Genomic DNA, 10,581 nt, shown 5'->3' with positions numbered 1-10,581 from the left:
GGAGAGAAGAGCGCGCATGGAGCAAGACCGGAGCGCAGATCGCCGGGTTGTGGTGCCAAGTGTGTTAAATACTGGAGCTCTGGGGCAGGTGCATGTACACGGTGTTGCAAATGTCGATATTCGATTGCAGCATCGGAATCCGATCCGATTCGGATACACTTGGTATTGTACGAGATGTCTCCACGTTGGAGCCGTCTTCGTACCCGCCCCTTCAAGCCATCGCCCGGATACAGAGCCTTTTCGGGCAAAAATGCAACAATCGGTGCCGATAGCCTCAGCTGGTGTTGCCACTCGGTGCCAGCTTCAGAATATTGCCGGTGCCGCTACTACAGTCGTGTCGTCGTGTGTGAGCTCCGAACTGGCGCACTGAAGCTTGTGTTGTCGCGAATACCGTGGGTGTCTGATTTCTGTACTTTGTAAAAGATTGGAATGGCGCTCTGTGAGTGGTCAGTCGTTAGTAAAAATACGCTGATTGGCCGAGACAGTGCTGCGATCCTTCTTTTTCGAATATTCATGGGAGAAAAGGGGCACCGTTGCGGCCGCCAACAAACTCCCTTCACAACTGAATCGCAGCACGAGAAGCGAGAAGTGCGAGCGCTTGAAGCGACAGGGAAGGCGAACAACAGGTCTCGATTGAGCGAGGCAACCTGCGAGTGAAGCGGACGGGTTTCGTAACAGGTATATTCAAGAGGCAAATTCATTTTCCATTTGCCACAAGCCAGCGAGTGAAATCCAGATCGAATGGGCTCGAACAGCGCCATGGAGGACGAGTTGCACCCAGTTATGGACATGGAGACCGCCGCTAATCGGCGGCCACTGGGGGAGAGCAAAGGCCTTCGTCGAGACCGCCTAGCGTCCATCAGCTCGTCCGGATACTCGGACGCCTCGTCCGTAGATGAAGCGAATGGCACCGCTTTAGAGTTGCCGCCACACCTTCGAGATCATTTAGTGAGTGTGGCACACCGCAATTTGCCGCCAGTGGCCTCGTTAGAGGGTGAGCGTTTGCCTCCGATCGAGCACATGCGACCGCCGCCGATGCGTATCCCGCTGTTACCAGAGAACATGAAAATGGAGCCGATCCCGGGCATCAACCAGCGCCGCCAGACCAAACGCGTGATCGTGTGCGGCGCTGGCATCATCGGACTCACGACGTGTTTTTATCTGGCAAAACAGGGTCACGAGGTGTTGTGTGTGGAAAAGGAAAGAGGCGTGGGCACGCAAGTGAGTTTCTGCAACGGCGCCTTCCTGGACCCAGCCCTATACGCGAGTTGGTCGGATGTGGCAAATCTGCGCAAGGGGATCAGCTCAGGCCGAAGTCACACCGCTACTCGAGCGCCATCCGCTGCGACTACCACAACGTCAGCAGATGGCAACAGTGTAACCGTCAGTGGAGGGCCAGCCGCAGCTGCTGCATCCAATTCGTCCACAGATGTCACAGTTGCCGTGCGCTCATCACGTGGCAAGTGGCCACTGAGGGAAAAACCCATGAAAATCGAGATGTCCGCACTGCGAGACACCAAATTCTGGAAATGGGGACTGCAATTCTGGCACAACTCGAAAAAGGGTCGCTCCAATGAGCACAGTCGCACCATCCGCGAATTGGGCTTCTACAGTATGTTGAAACTTCGAGAGTTGCAGGCAAACACCAAGAAAGGGGAAATCGTCATGGACCAAACGGCCCAAGGCACGATCGAGATTTTCAGGGAGCACAGCGAACTGGAAGTGACGTTGGAGAGCGACCGAAGCGCCCATTTGTCGGAATTGGGCATGGACTTGCAGCCGCTCAGTGCGAGTCAAGCTCGTAATCTGGAGCCTGCCTTGCGGTCCGAAATGTACCACCCTGGAGCCATTTTGTCGGCATTTGGCACCAGTGGCGACGTGCACAAAATGTGCCAATCACTGTACCGCCTTTGCATGCGGCAAGGAGTCATGTTTCGGTTCAACACGGAGGTGCAACACATTTTGACGGACAAAACGTCAGTGATTGCGTTGCAGACACGGAGAGGGTCGCTGATTGAAGGAGATGAGTTCGTGTTGGCACTTGGCAACTCGACGGCCCCAGTGGCGAAGCGAGCAGGTGTGAAACTGGCTATATATCCAGTACGAGGATACGTGCTGTCGGTGCCAGTGGCCGAAGGTTTCCGTGCACCGGTCCACAATATTTACGCTGGCGGACACGTGCTGGTTGCTCCGTTGGGCAAATCAATGTTGCGTATTTCGGGTGGCGTGGACTTTGTGAGTCAAAAGAAGACGGGCGAAATGTCACCACGTGACCAAAAGAAGCGGTACGACTGGCTATTGGCACAGGCCAAGCTCCTGTTCCCGGACAAATATCTGGATGTGGCAAAGATGCAGCCGCACACTTGCTGGCGTCCAGTGACAGCAGACGACGTGCCACTTATCGGTCGTACAAAGGTCCGAAATCTGTACGTGAATGCTGGTCATGGCTCCAAGGGATGGACACTTTCCTTTGGTGCGGGAGCGCTACTTGCAGATGAGATCAGTGGGAAACGACCACAGCTCGACATGAGCAAGTTTGCACCCGATCGCTTCGGCTTTTTCGGTTGAATTTAACAATTATCCCAGTGATTTTGGGTTATATGACACAATAGAGGCTGCGAGTGTGAACGGATGCAAATGAACAAGTGGGGTTTGAACCGCTTGGAACTGGGGTGGTGTTGCTGGGAAGAACTCGATAGAGAATAGATAGAGCTCGGTCTTCCTGTGGCGTCAAGTGCTGTGGCAAACTCTGCTGCAAGTAATTTTTGCTATTTGCCTCGCGTGTGGAATTAATTAATTTGCTTTGGTTCAAACTGAGTTTTTGTTTTGCATTTTTTGCTTGATTTGCATCATAATGCAAGCCATAGTTGCTCGTTGTCGAGGTCACTCGGTGTGACAGAAATCCAACCGCTGAGAATAAAAGGCAAAATGCGATGTTGGAAAAATCCATGATCCTCACGGTGAGGATGCCACGGTCGACATGCCTCGTACTGATCGTCTGACAGGAAAACCTCGGCCATTTGGTCGTTCCACACTGCAGTGTAGTTCTCGATGGCAACTTCTCGATTTTGCAGACGTGTCCAGAGTCTGTCTGCGGCAAGACGCTCAAACCTCGAAAGTTGTTGTTGCAGTTGATCGAATTGATGGTCCAAAGTGTACTTGGACAGCTCGTTCACTTGGTTGTCAGCATTTGCAACAGCCAACAAACTCGCGAGGTGGCGAAAGCGTTGCTGAAGTCGATGCACGAATTGATGCTGACGACTTCGCTGATCGTAAAGAGCGGTCATGCGATTCACAAAGGTATCGAACGACAACGGACTTTGTTCCTCCTTTCTGCTGGGGTCTTGTACCTCTGGATTACGATCAAAGTCTCCAAAAACTGGACTATTCTCGACAAGCTGGCGAGTACATTGCAGGAGATCATGAAGCACGTCTCTTGTCTTGGAACGTGACTGACTTTTGGCTTTTGATACGCTAGATTCATTGTCCTGACGGCGTCGGTGTGGCCACGGGGAAGGAGCTCCTTCGAGCTTCTTTTGATTGTGTACCTCACGAAATATTTCACTTGGTGACAGCAGGACGTAGTCGATTAAAGTCTTCCGCTCATGTTGGGGGCATAAAGGTTCATATTGCGTAGCCTGATCGATCATCACTCGTCTTGAAAGTGACCCATCCTCTCTTTTGCTGGATAGTCGAGGAGAGTATTTTTCTGAAATTGAATGGATTGTTGCGTTCTCACTGCACTTGAATACTTCTAGTATTGGCACTTTGGGAGGTGTGAGTAATTCCGGAACCATTGAGGATTGTTCTTCTGTAGTGACTTCATTTGAACGTGTGCTGTTCGAAATAGAGGACTTAAGATAGAAACCTTGGTTTTGGAGTAGCCCACGCTTACGCTGTAAGCTGCAGCTTGAAGTCATTCTGTCTGTATAGTCGGGTAAATCGAGTTCCAGCGGAACGATTCGAAGCCGACGGCTGCTATTAGGAGATTCACGTGGTGTCGGTATGTCATGATTATTTGCATCAGCGCGCGATGATTCACGAGATTCTGCTGCTTTCGCTGCGGCAAGAGCCTGATCCAATTGCAACTTGAGAGCTGCCACTTGTTCTAAATTTCACGCTCTGTTTCCGTGCCAGACGCTGCGTCGAATATTACATCTTCAGCCCCCTCCACATTCTTTTGAGCCTTGTTTTGGATCGAACGTGCTCGATTCGCATACTGCAACGTGTTTAAAATTTCGTTCCCATTTGTGATCTCCGGTGAAACGCAAGCTCTGCAAAACACACAAGCAACTCTTATAATGACAGACACCAATAGCGTAACAGGAATCAACTCACGTACATGAAAAGTGTAACCGAGTTGCCACCGAGGGCGTCACGAAGCAGCCGTGTAAGTTTCGACGAGCGGTACGGTACATGACGAGGGGTGACGTTGCCACTCCCAGTTCCTCGACTACTGACCCGAGGGCTGTTTAGGAGCTGTAACGACCGTTGTCTGGAGCCCAGCGCATTGATCACGTTCCCTAGCGCTAATAGACCAACTGACTCAATACAGTAACACAGAACAACAGCAAGGTCATGTTAACACAAACCCCATCTTTCCATAACAACGTAGAGCCTACTGTTGATATGGGAGCCCTCTTTCATGCCGTGACCTTCTTGCAACGTCTTTTTGGCACGTTCGCTGCCCGCTAGATCCACAAACGTCAGCTTGGCGCGTTTTATCTCGTTGTTAAACGTGCGTGAAACTTCGAGAGTGTACACAGCATGCGACCGACTCGATTGGTCGTTAAGAGCGTGTGCACCGACAGTCTGTCGCTGACGACCTGTTCTCAGCAGATCCAGTGCTTCATTGACGCTCTTCACCTCAACTTGCTGCAGCCCCTCGACCCACACATCCTGGTCGTCTTCGTGGATCGTCAGTTTAGCACCAGAGGCTTGCCGACCGCCGTGTTGCGAGCTACTTCGAGCTCGCTCACCTAATAAATCGCGTATTTCGTCACAGTAAATCTCCAAAAATGAAATCTTGATCGTCCTCACGCTTACTTCAGTACGCAAAGCAGTAAAGAGATCACGCAAGAAACGTAGTATAAGGCCATCGTCGTTGTCACTCTCAACAGTTGGCACTTCGACGCCTCCCATAGTGTAGGTTTTACCAGACCCGGTTTGGCCGTACGCAAGCACCGTAACATTGAAACCGTGCATTAGTGACACCAAAAGTGGCTGCAAGGCCGCAGTGTAGACATCTGTACTAGCAAATTGCTTAGAATTTTGTAAGTATTATTAATATGATCTCGAATCAACGTACCAGCTTGTGTTGCTTCGGCTGAGAAGACATGATCGAACCGGAAGGACTTTTGAGTTTTTTCCAGCTTAAACTGGACCACGTTTCCAGTATTTGCCGGTTCCGTTTCTGAAATACATAGTGAGGCTGGTTCATTTTCATTGTTGGCTACGGGTGGGCGAACTCGAACTGCAACTTTAACGCGAGCAGATAAAGGTGGCGGAGGATGCCGCTTCGGACTGTTGGCGGGGCTTTTGCCACTCGAAAAAATCTGCACCGTGAGCTCCTCCATCAGAAAGCGAAACAGCCGACAAAAGCTGTTGTCTAAGCCTGGACTGTTCTGGACACTAGCTCATCATAAAGCGGTGAAATTAACAAGTGTGGTGGTTATTTATTGTTAGCCGTTGCGTAGTTGCATGGGGTATTATTGACACGGAGTGAGTGCAATCGGCAATATCAGCTTAGCAAAATAGAGCGCCACTGTTATTGCAAACGTTTGGAAGTTGCGTGAATCTTTTGCATGGCAACTGCAAAATCTTTCGCGTTTCCTCTTTCAAAGCAACCAATCATCGCATTTCCCGCCATATTATTGGTCGAAAACAAGTTGTACTGCTCATCCGTTGTGCACTTACGACATTTACTTCGAGGACCATGCGTCGCTCGATGAAGTCTTCGCCAGCGCCCTCTAGAACGCCCCAGCGCCCCCCATCCACCGATTCGGACGACGACGAGCGCAGATCGTCCAGCAGCACTGAAGGTGCGCGCGTGCAGCCGCTAGAGACGTCGCTAAAGTCCAGAAAGGACGGCAGTGTCCGTGTTGCCGTACGAATTCGACCCATGCTGCCACGCGAGTTGGCTCGTAACGCCGCCACGTGTGTAAACAAGTCGAAAGGAGTAGAAAGCGCCATCGAACTGCGCGAGGGAGCCATGGGCGAGCGCAAATTCACGTAAGTTACAAGTTTTATTTTACAAAAATTTGCTCTCTTTTTTTACTTTAAAAAATTATTGTCACTATCAGATTCGACCACGTGTTCCCACAGACCACCACACAGGCAGAACTGTACGATGAGGCGCTGCAGCCGTGGATGGCGTCGTTCTTGCAGGGGTTTAACGTGACAGTCATCGCGTATGGGCAGACAGGGTCCGGCAAGACCCACACTATGGGCAACCACATGCCGTCCACGTCCTTACTATCAGGCAATCTATTCACGCGGTCTCCATCGACTGATGACAGCGACGACGAAGCAGCAGACACGTTGGAGAGCGACGAAGGGCTCATCCCGAGGTTTCTACATCAACTATTCACGAAACTCAACGATTCCGGCAGCAAATTTCAGCTGTCGGTGTCGTTTCTCGAGATTTACGGCGAAGATATCCACGACCTACTGGATTCCGGCTCGAGTCGACGCTCGGAGCCGCTGCAGCTGAGAGAGAACAAGAAGAACGGCGTGTGGGTGCAAGGACTCGCCGAAGTGCGCGTTGCCACTAGACAGGAAGCTCTAGAGCAGATGCGACGAGGATCGTTGCAACGGATCACTGCCAGTACGCAGATGAACGAGCGATCCAGCCGCTCGCACGCTGTGTACACGGTCAAGATCGTGCAGCGAGTCTCTGAACAGGGGTCCAAGAAGGGTCCTCTTGTCTCTAGCAACCAGAACTTGGAGAAACACGCGGCTGAGACTGCAGCGGAGGCGTCTGGCGATGCCTTGGGCCTCGAATCTACTGAGACAGACGCAGTGATTGTGTCCAAACTCACGTTTGTGGATCTCGCGGGCAGCGAGAGGCTCAAGAAGACCCACGCGGAAGGAGAACGGATGAAGGAAGGCATCCAGATCAACGTGGGTCTGTTCGCTTTGGGCAACGTCATCAACGCGCTGGGAGAAGAGAAGCGTCGGTCAGCGTCACATGCCCATGTTCCCTACAGGTCTTCAAAGTTGACGCGGTTGCTTCAAGACGCACTCGGTGGGAACAGCAGGACTCTCTTCATGTAAGTACAGTACAAGACTGGGGCGACTGGGCTGTCTCTAACGCTTCTCTGCGGCTGCTGTATGCAGTGCGTGTGTGTCTCCTGCTGACTCGAACACGAACGAGACGTTAAACACGCTTCAGTACGCCAACAGAGCCAAGAACATCCAGAACAAGGCAGTCAAGAACATCGACAGTCGCTCGGCCGAGTTGGTGAGCTTGAAGTCCTTCAACCAGCTGCTCTGTCGCGAGCTCGTCAAGGCGATATTGGGAGACGAAGAGGATCTAGTGGAGACGTGCTTGATGAACCCCAAGGTGCTCGCGTATCTGAACAGCATCGAGCAGCTCTCATCTTCCACAGGACTGGAGACCTCCAGTGACGAGCGTGTGTTCGAGACGCGCCGTCTAGTGGACGGCCTCACGACTTATCTGCAGGATTTGGTGCCGAGCGGTAGACTCCGACGTGTTGCTTCTGTTGCGAGCTCGAATGAAGAGAAAGCGGACAGAAGTCAGCCGCAGGACGAAGGTCTGGACTTTACCAGTGACAGTGGCTCCTCCGTGGCCATCATGGAAGAGCGCAGACTGGAGTGCGATGTCTTTGAGAGGCCGTATCCGCTGAGTAAACTGTGTCGCACGTTGGAAATCATGAACGCGGCCTTCGAAATGCAGGAAATGCAGCATGTTGAAAGGCGTCAGAGAGAGCTCTTCAAGGCCAAACTCGCCAACTTGGAGACGCGGTTTCACCGCCAAGAGCTGCTACGCACTGGACTGTCGGGTATGATGGAGAGGATGCGAACGTGGCTGTCTTCAAGTGCATCGAGTGGAAGAACAACGGTCGAGCGCAACTTGGAAGACGCTGTGGAGAAACTGGAGCTGCTGGATCTCGAGATGGCGGACATGCAGCGTCGGAAAGAAGCGCTGACGTCTGAACGGGAGACGGATATCACGCGCTGTCGGAACGAGTGGACAGCGAAGCAGGCTCAGATTGAGCGGATGAGAGACGCACCAGAAGAAGCAGCTACGAATGGACTCAACATGTTGACTCGCAGAACTGAAATTAAGGTATTGTAGTCACATGGATGGACTTCTTTGCCGAGTATTTAAGCTGATGGATTTTGTCTTGCAGGTTCGCTTTGATGGCTACGATCTCGACGACATTTCCGAGTTCCTGAAGGATGAAGAGAAAGAAGTGGCGGCTTGTATGGAATGCGACGACGCTGGGATCTCGCTGATGTCGCCTCTATTCACACAAGAAGAGTTGGGTTCGTCGCAGTCTCGCGAGATTGTGTCGATGATTCAGGGTCAGCTCCAGGTACGTCTCTGCTTGTCTTCCAGGGGCTTGTTACCTGTCGTATCAACTCTTATCTTGTCGTAGATTGCATTCGACAAAGAAGCTCTTGAAGCTTCCATGAACAAGGAGCTTCGGAAACGAGCGCAGTTGTTCCAGAACATCACGACTGGACTGATGGCGTGTGAGCGGGGAGCGATGACGGAACAAGAGTTTATGGAGAAGAACGAGCAGGATCTGAGGGACTGCGAGGACAGTATTGCCCAGCTTCGGGATGCGATGCGTGCTCAGCGTGATCAACGCGCGTCTATGAGCGAGATTCTGGACTCGATCAAGTCTTTGGATGTGGCGAAGAACGTGATCAAACGGCTCGTTGTGGAGATTTACTCGCAGTGGCGAATGTACATGGCATGCGACCAAGAAGAAGACTTGAGGAAGCAACGAGAAGCCGAGGAGGCGTTGAATCAAAGCCTAGCACAGTTGAAAGCTGGTATGGACGAGAAGGTGGAGACGCTCGAGGAGAAGTACACGACGGACGTGCAGTGCGCGTTCCAGATGGTGACGAGTTTTAACGACGCCGTTGCAGCAGAAAAACGCGTACAGGTCGAAGCAGACACCAGCGATGTAGTTGCATTGGAAGAGAGAGAGCGGATGCTCATGCGTCAGCTGGCCGAAAAGGACGAGCAAGTGGAGGCAATGCGTGTAGAACTAGAGCGCTTCCAGGCGTCTGCCAAGAGCACGGAGATGAAGGAGGAGTCCTTCCGCTTGATGACCGTACGTTTGCTATCTTATTTTCTTGTTGTGGGTTTCATCTGGCTAACTGATTTTTGTACTCTCAGCGATGTCAAGAGATCTGGAAAGAATTGGGACTGAACGAAGAGGATCAGGCGACTAAATTCCAAGACATCAACGAACTTTTGGTCAAGAAGTGTTCGGAAGAGCTCGAAGGACTCGAAGCTGCACGAGAGAAGCTTCAAGCGCGCATTGACGACACGTACCATGTTGTCAGTCGTCTGGAATGTGTTCTTCGTGTAATGGATCGTGTGGACATGCAGACACTTCCGTCCGTGGCGGGATCGACGCTGCTGGAGCAAGAGAAACTTTTATTGACGCTACGTAAGCGACTGTCGAGTGACTTGTGGAAGCGGATGAATGCTCGTATGCGAGTCTTGGAAGGCATTCGAGCGCTGTCAGCGGGTCTTCAGGTCTTTTCGAGTGGGGATTTCCGTCACGTCTCCCGTGATGAAGCTGGACCCTTCAACGTCCACGCTTCAGATGCAGAACTGGCGGCTTGGAGACATTTCCAGAAGGATAAGGACGATGCGAAAGCTCTGGACGGAGTTTTGGACAGTTTAGGCGATGGAGAGAGTCTTTCGAGCTCTTCAGTGCAGCGCGATGAGCTTCTTCTTAACGCGTTACTGAAAGAGAAGACGCAGCGGATTGCTGAGCTGGAGCAGACGTTGGCAGCTATTAGAGCGGTGACTCAAGCCACCCAGTTATCTCACGACGACGTCGTGTCTGTGATTAATTCTTTACGCGAAGCTGACGAGACGGAAGTGGACGCGAACGACACGAACGTGTACGAGGAACTGTGTGCTTGGATTCTTCAGACTGGCGGCCAACTGGATGTGAGTAAGAAAGCACTGGAGACTCTCGCGACGGTGTTGAGAAGCTTTGAGGAGATCCAAGCAGGACGACTCAACGCGATCGATTTCCTTCACCGAACTCGAGAGGAAGCCGCGATGTTGACACAGGACGTCTGTGTGGGCGGCGTGGATGGTGAGTATGCTCAGCATTTCGCGTTCTCTCTTCCTCCACAAGTTCTGCAACGTAAAGGGAGCTTTGTGGACACTCTCGCGGCTGGAATGGACATACTGACCGGTCTGAGTGAGCCTGTGGAAAGTTTGTTACGCAGTTGGTTTTACTCGATGAACGACGACTTTGCCGCCTTTGGCATCGACACGGAGGAGCAACGCGTGAGTTTCTTCTTGGGTTCCAAAGACGACGGACAGGAGGCACGACGTGCTGTTCTAACCAAGTACGC

The 10,581-nt window shown here is 51.9% G+C and overlaps 3 protein-coding genes across 3 annotated transcripts; 2 read left to right on the top strand and 1 right to left on the bottom strand.

Annotated features, from left to right (window-relative positions):
* Positions 1 to 575: 575 nt before the first annotated feature.
* PITG_20350 (D-amino acid dehydrogenase small subunit, putative) lies at positions 576 to 2,568 on the top strand (the record flags this gene model as incomplete). The annotated part of the gene is made up of 1 exon (XM_002895836.1): positions 576 to 2,568. The coding sequence occupies one exon, from the start codon at positions 742 to 744 to the stop codon at positions 2,566 to 2,568; it is 1,827 nt and encodes a 608-aa protein (XP_002895882.1).
* A 281-nt stretch (positions 2,569 to 2,849) lies between these two features.
* Positions 2,850 to 5,205, bottom strand: PITG_20349 (kinesin-like protein; the record flags this gene model as incomplete). Its single annotated transcript, XM_002895835.1, has 4 exons — positions 2,850 to 3,738; positions 4,343 to 4,529; positions 4,623 to 4,979; positions 5,157 to 5,205. The coding sequence occupies 4 exons, from the start codon at positions 5,203 to 5,205 to the stop codon at positions 2,850 to 2,852; spliced, it is 1,482 nt and encodes a 493-aa protein (XP_002895881.1).
* A 916-nt stretch (positions 5,206 to 6,121) lies between these two features.
* Positions 6,122 to 9,410, top strand: PITG_20348 (kinesin-like protein; the record flags this gene model as incomplete). The annotated part of the gene is made up of 9 exons (XM_002895834.1): positions 6,122 to 6,160; positions 6,221 to 6,231; positions 6,303 to 6,916; positions 7,016 to 7,271; positions 7,339 to 7,700; positions 7,776 to 8,311; positions 8,376 to 8,561; positions 8,625 to 9,311; positions 9,399 to 9,410. The coding sequence occupies 9 exons, from the start codon at positions 6,122 to 6,124 to the stop codon at positions 9,408 to 9,410; spliced, it is 2,703 nt and encodes a 900-aa protein (XP_002895880.1).
* Positions 9,411 to 10,581: the final 1,171 nt, after the last annotated feature.

Source organism: Phytophthora infestans, genomic scaffold, assembly GCF_000142945.1.
Source record: "Phytophthora infestans T30-4 supercont1.129 genomic scaffold, whole genome shotgun sequence".
Lineage (NCBI taxonomy): Eukaryota > Oomycota > Peronosporomycetes > Peronosporales > Peronosporaceae > Phytophthora > Phytophthora infestans.
This window is presented reverse-complemented; position numbering and strand designations above follow the sequence as displayed.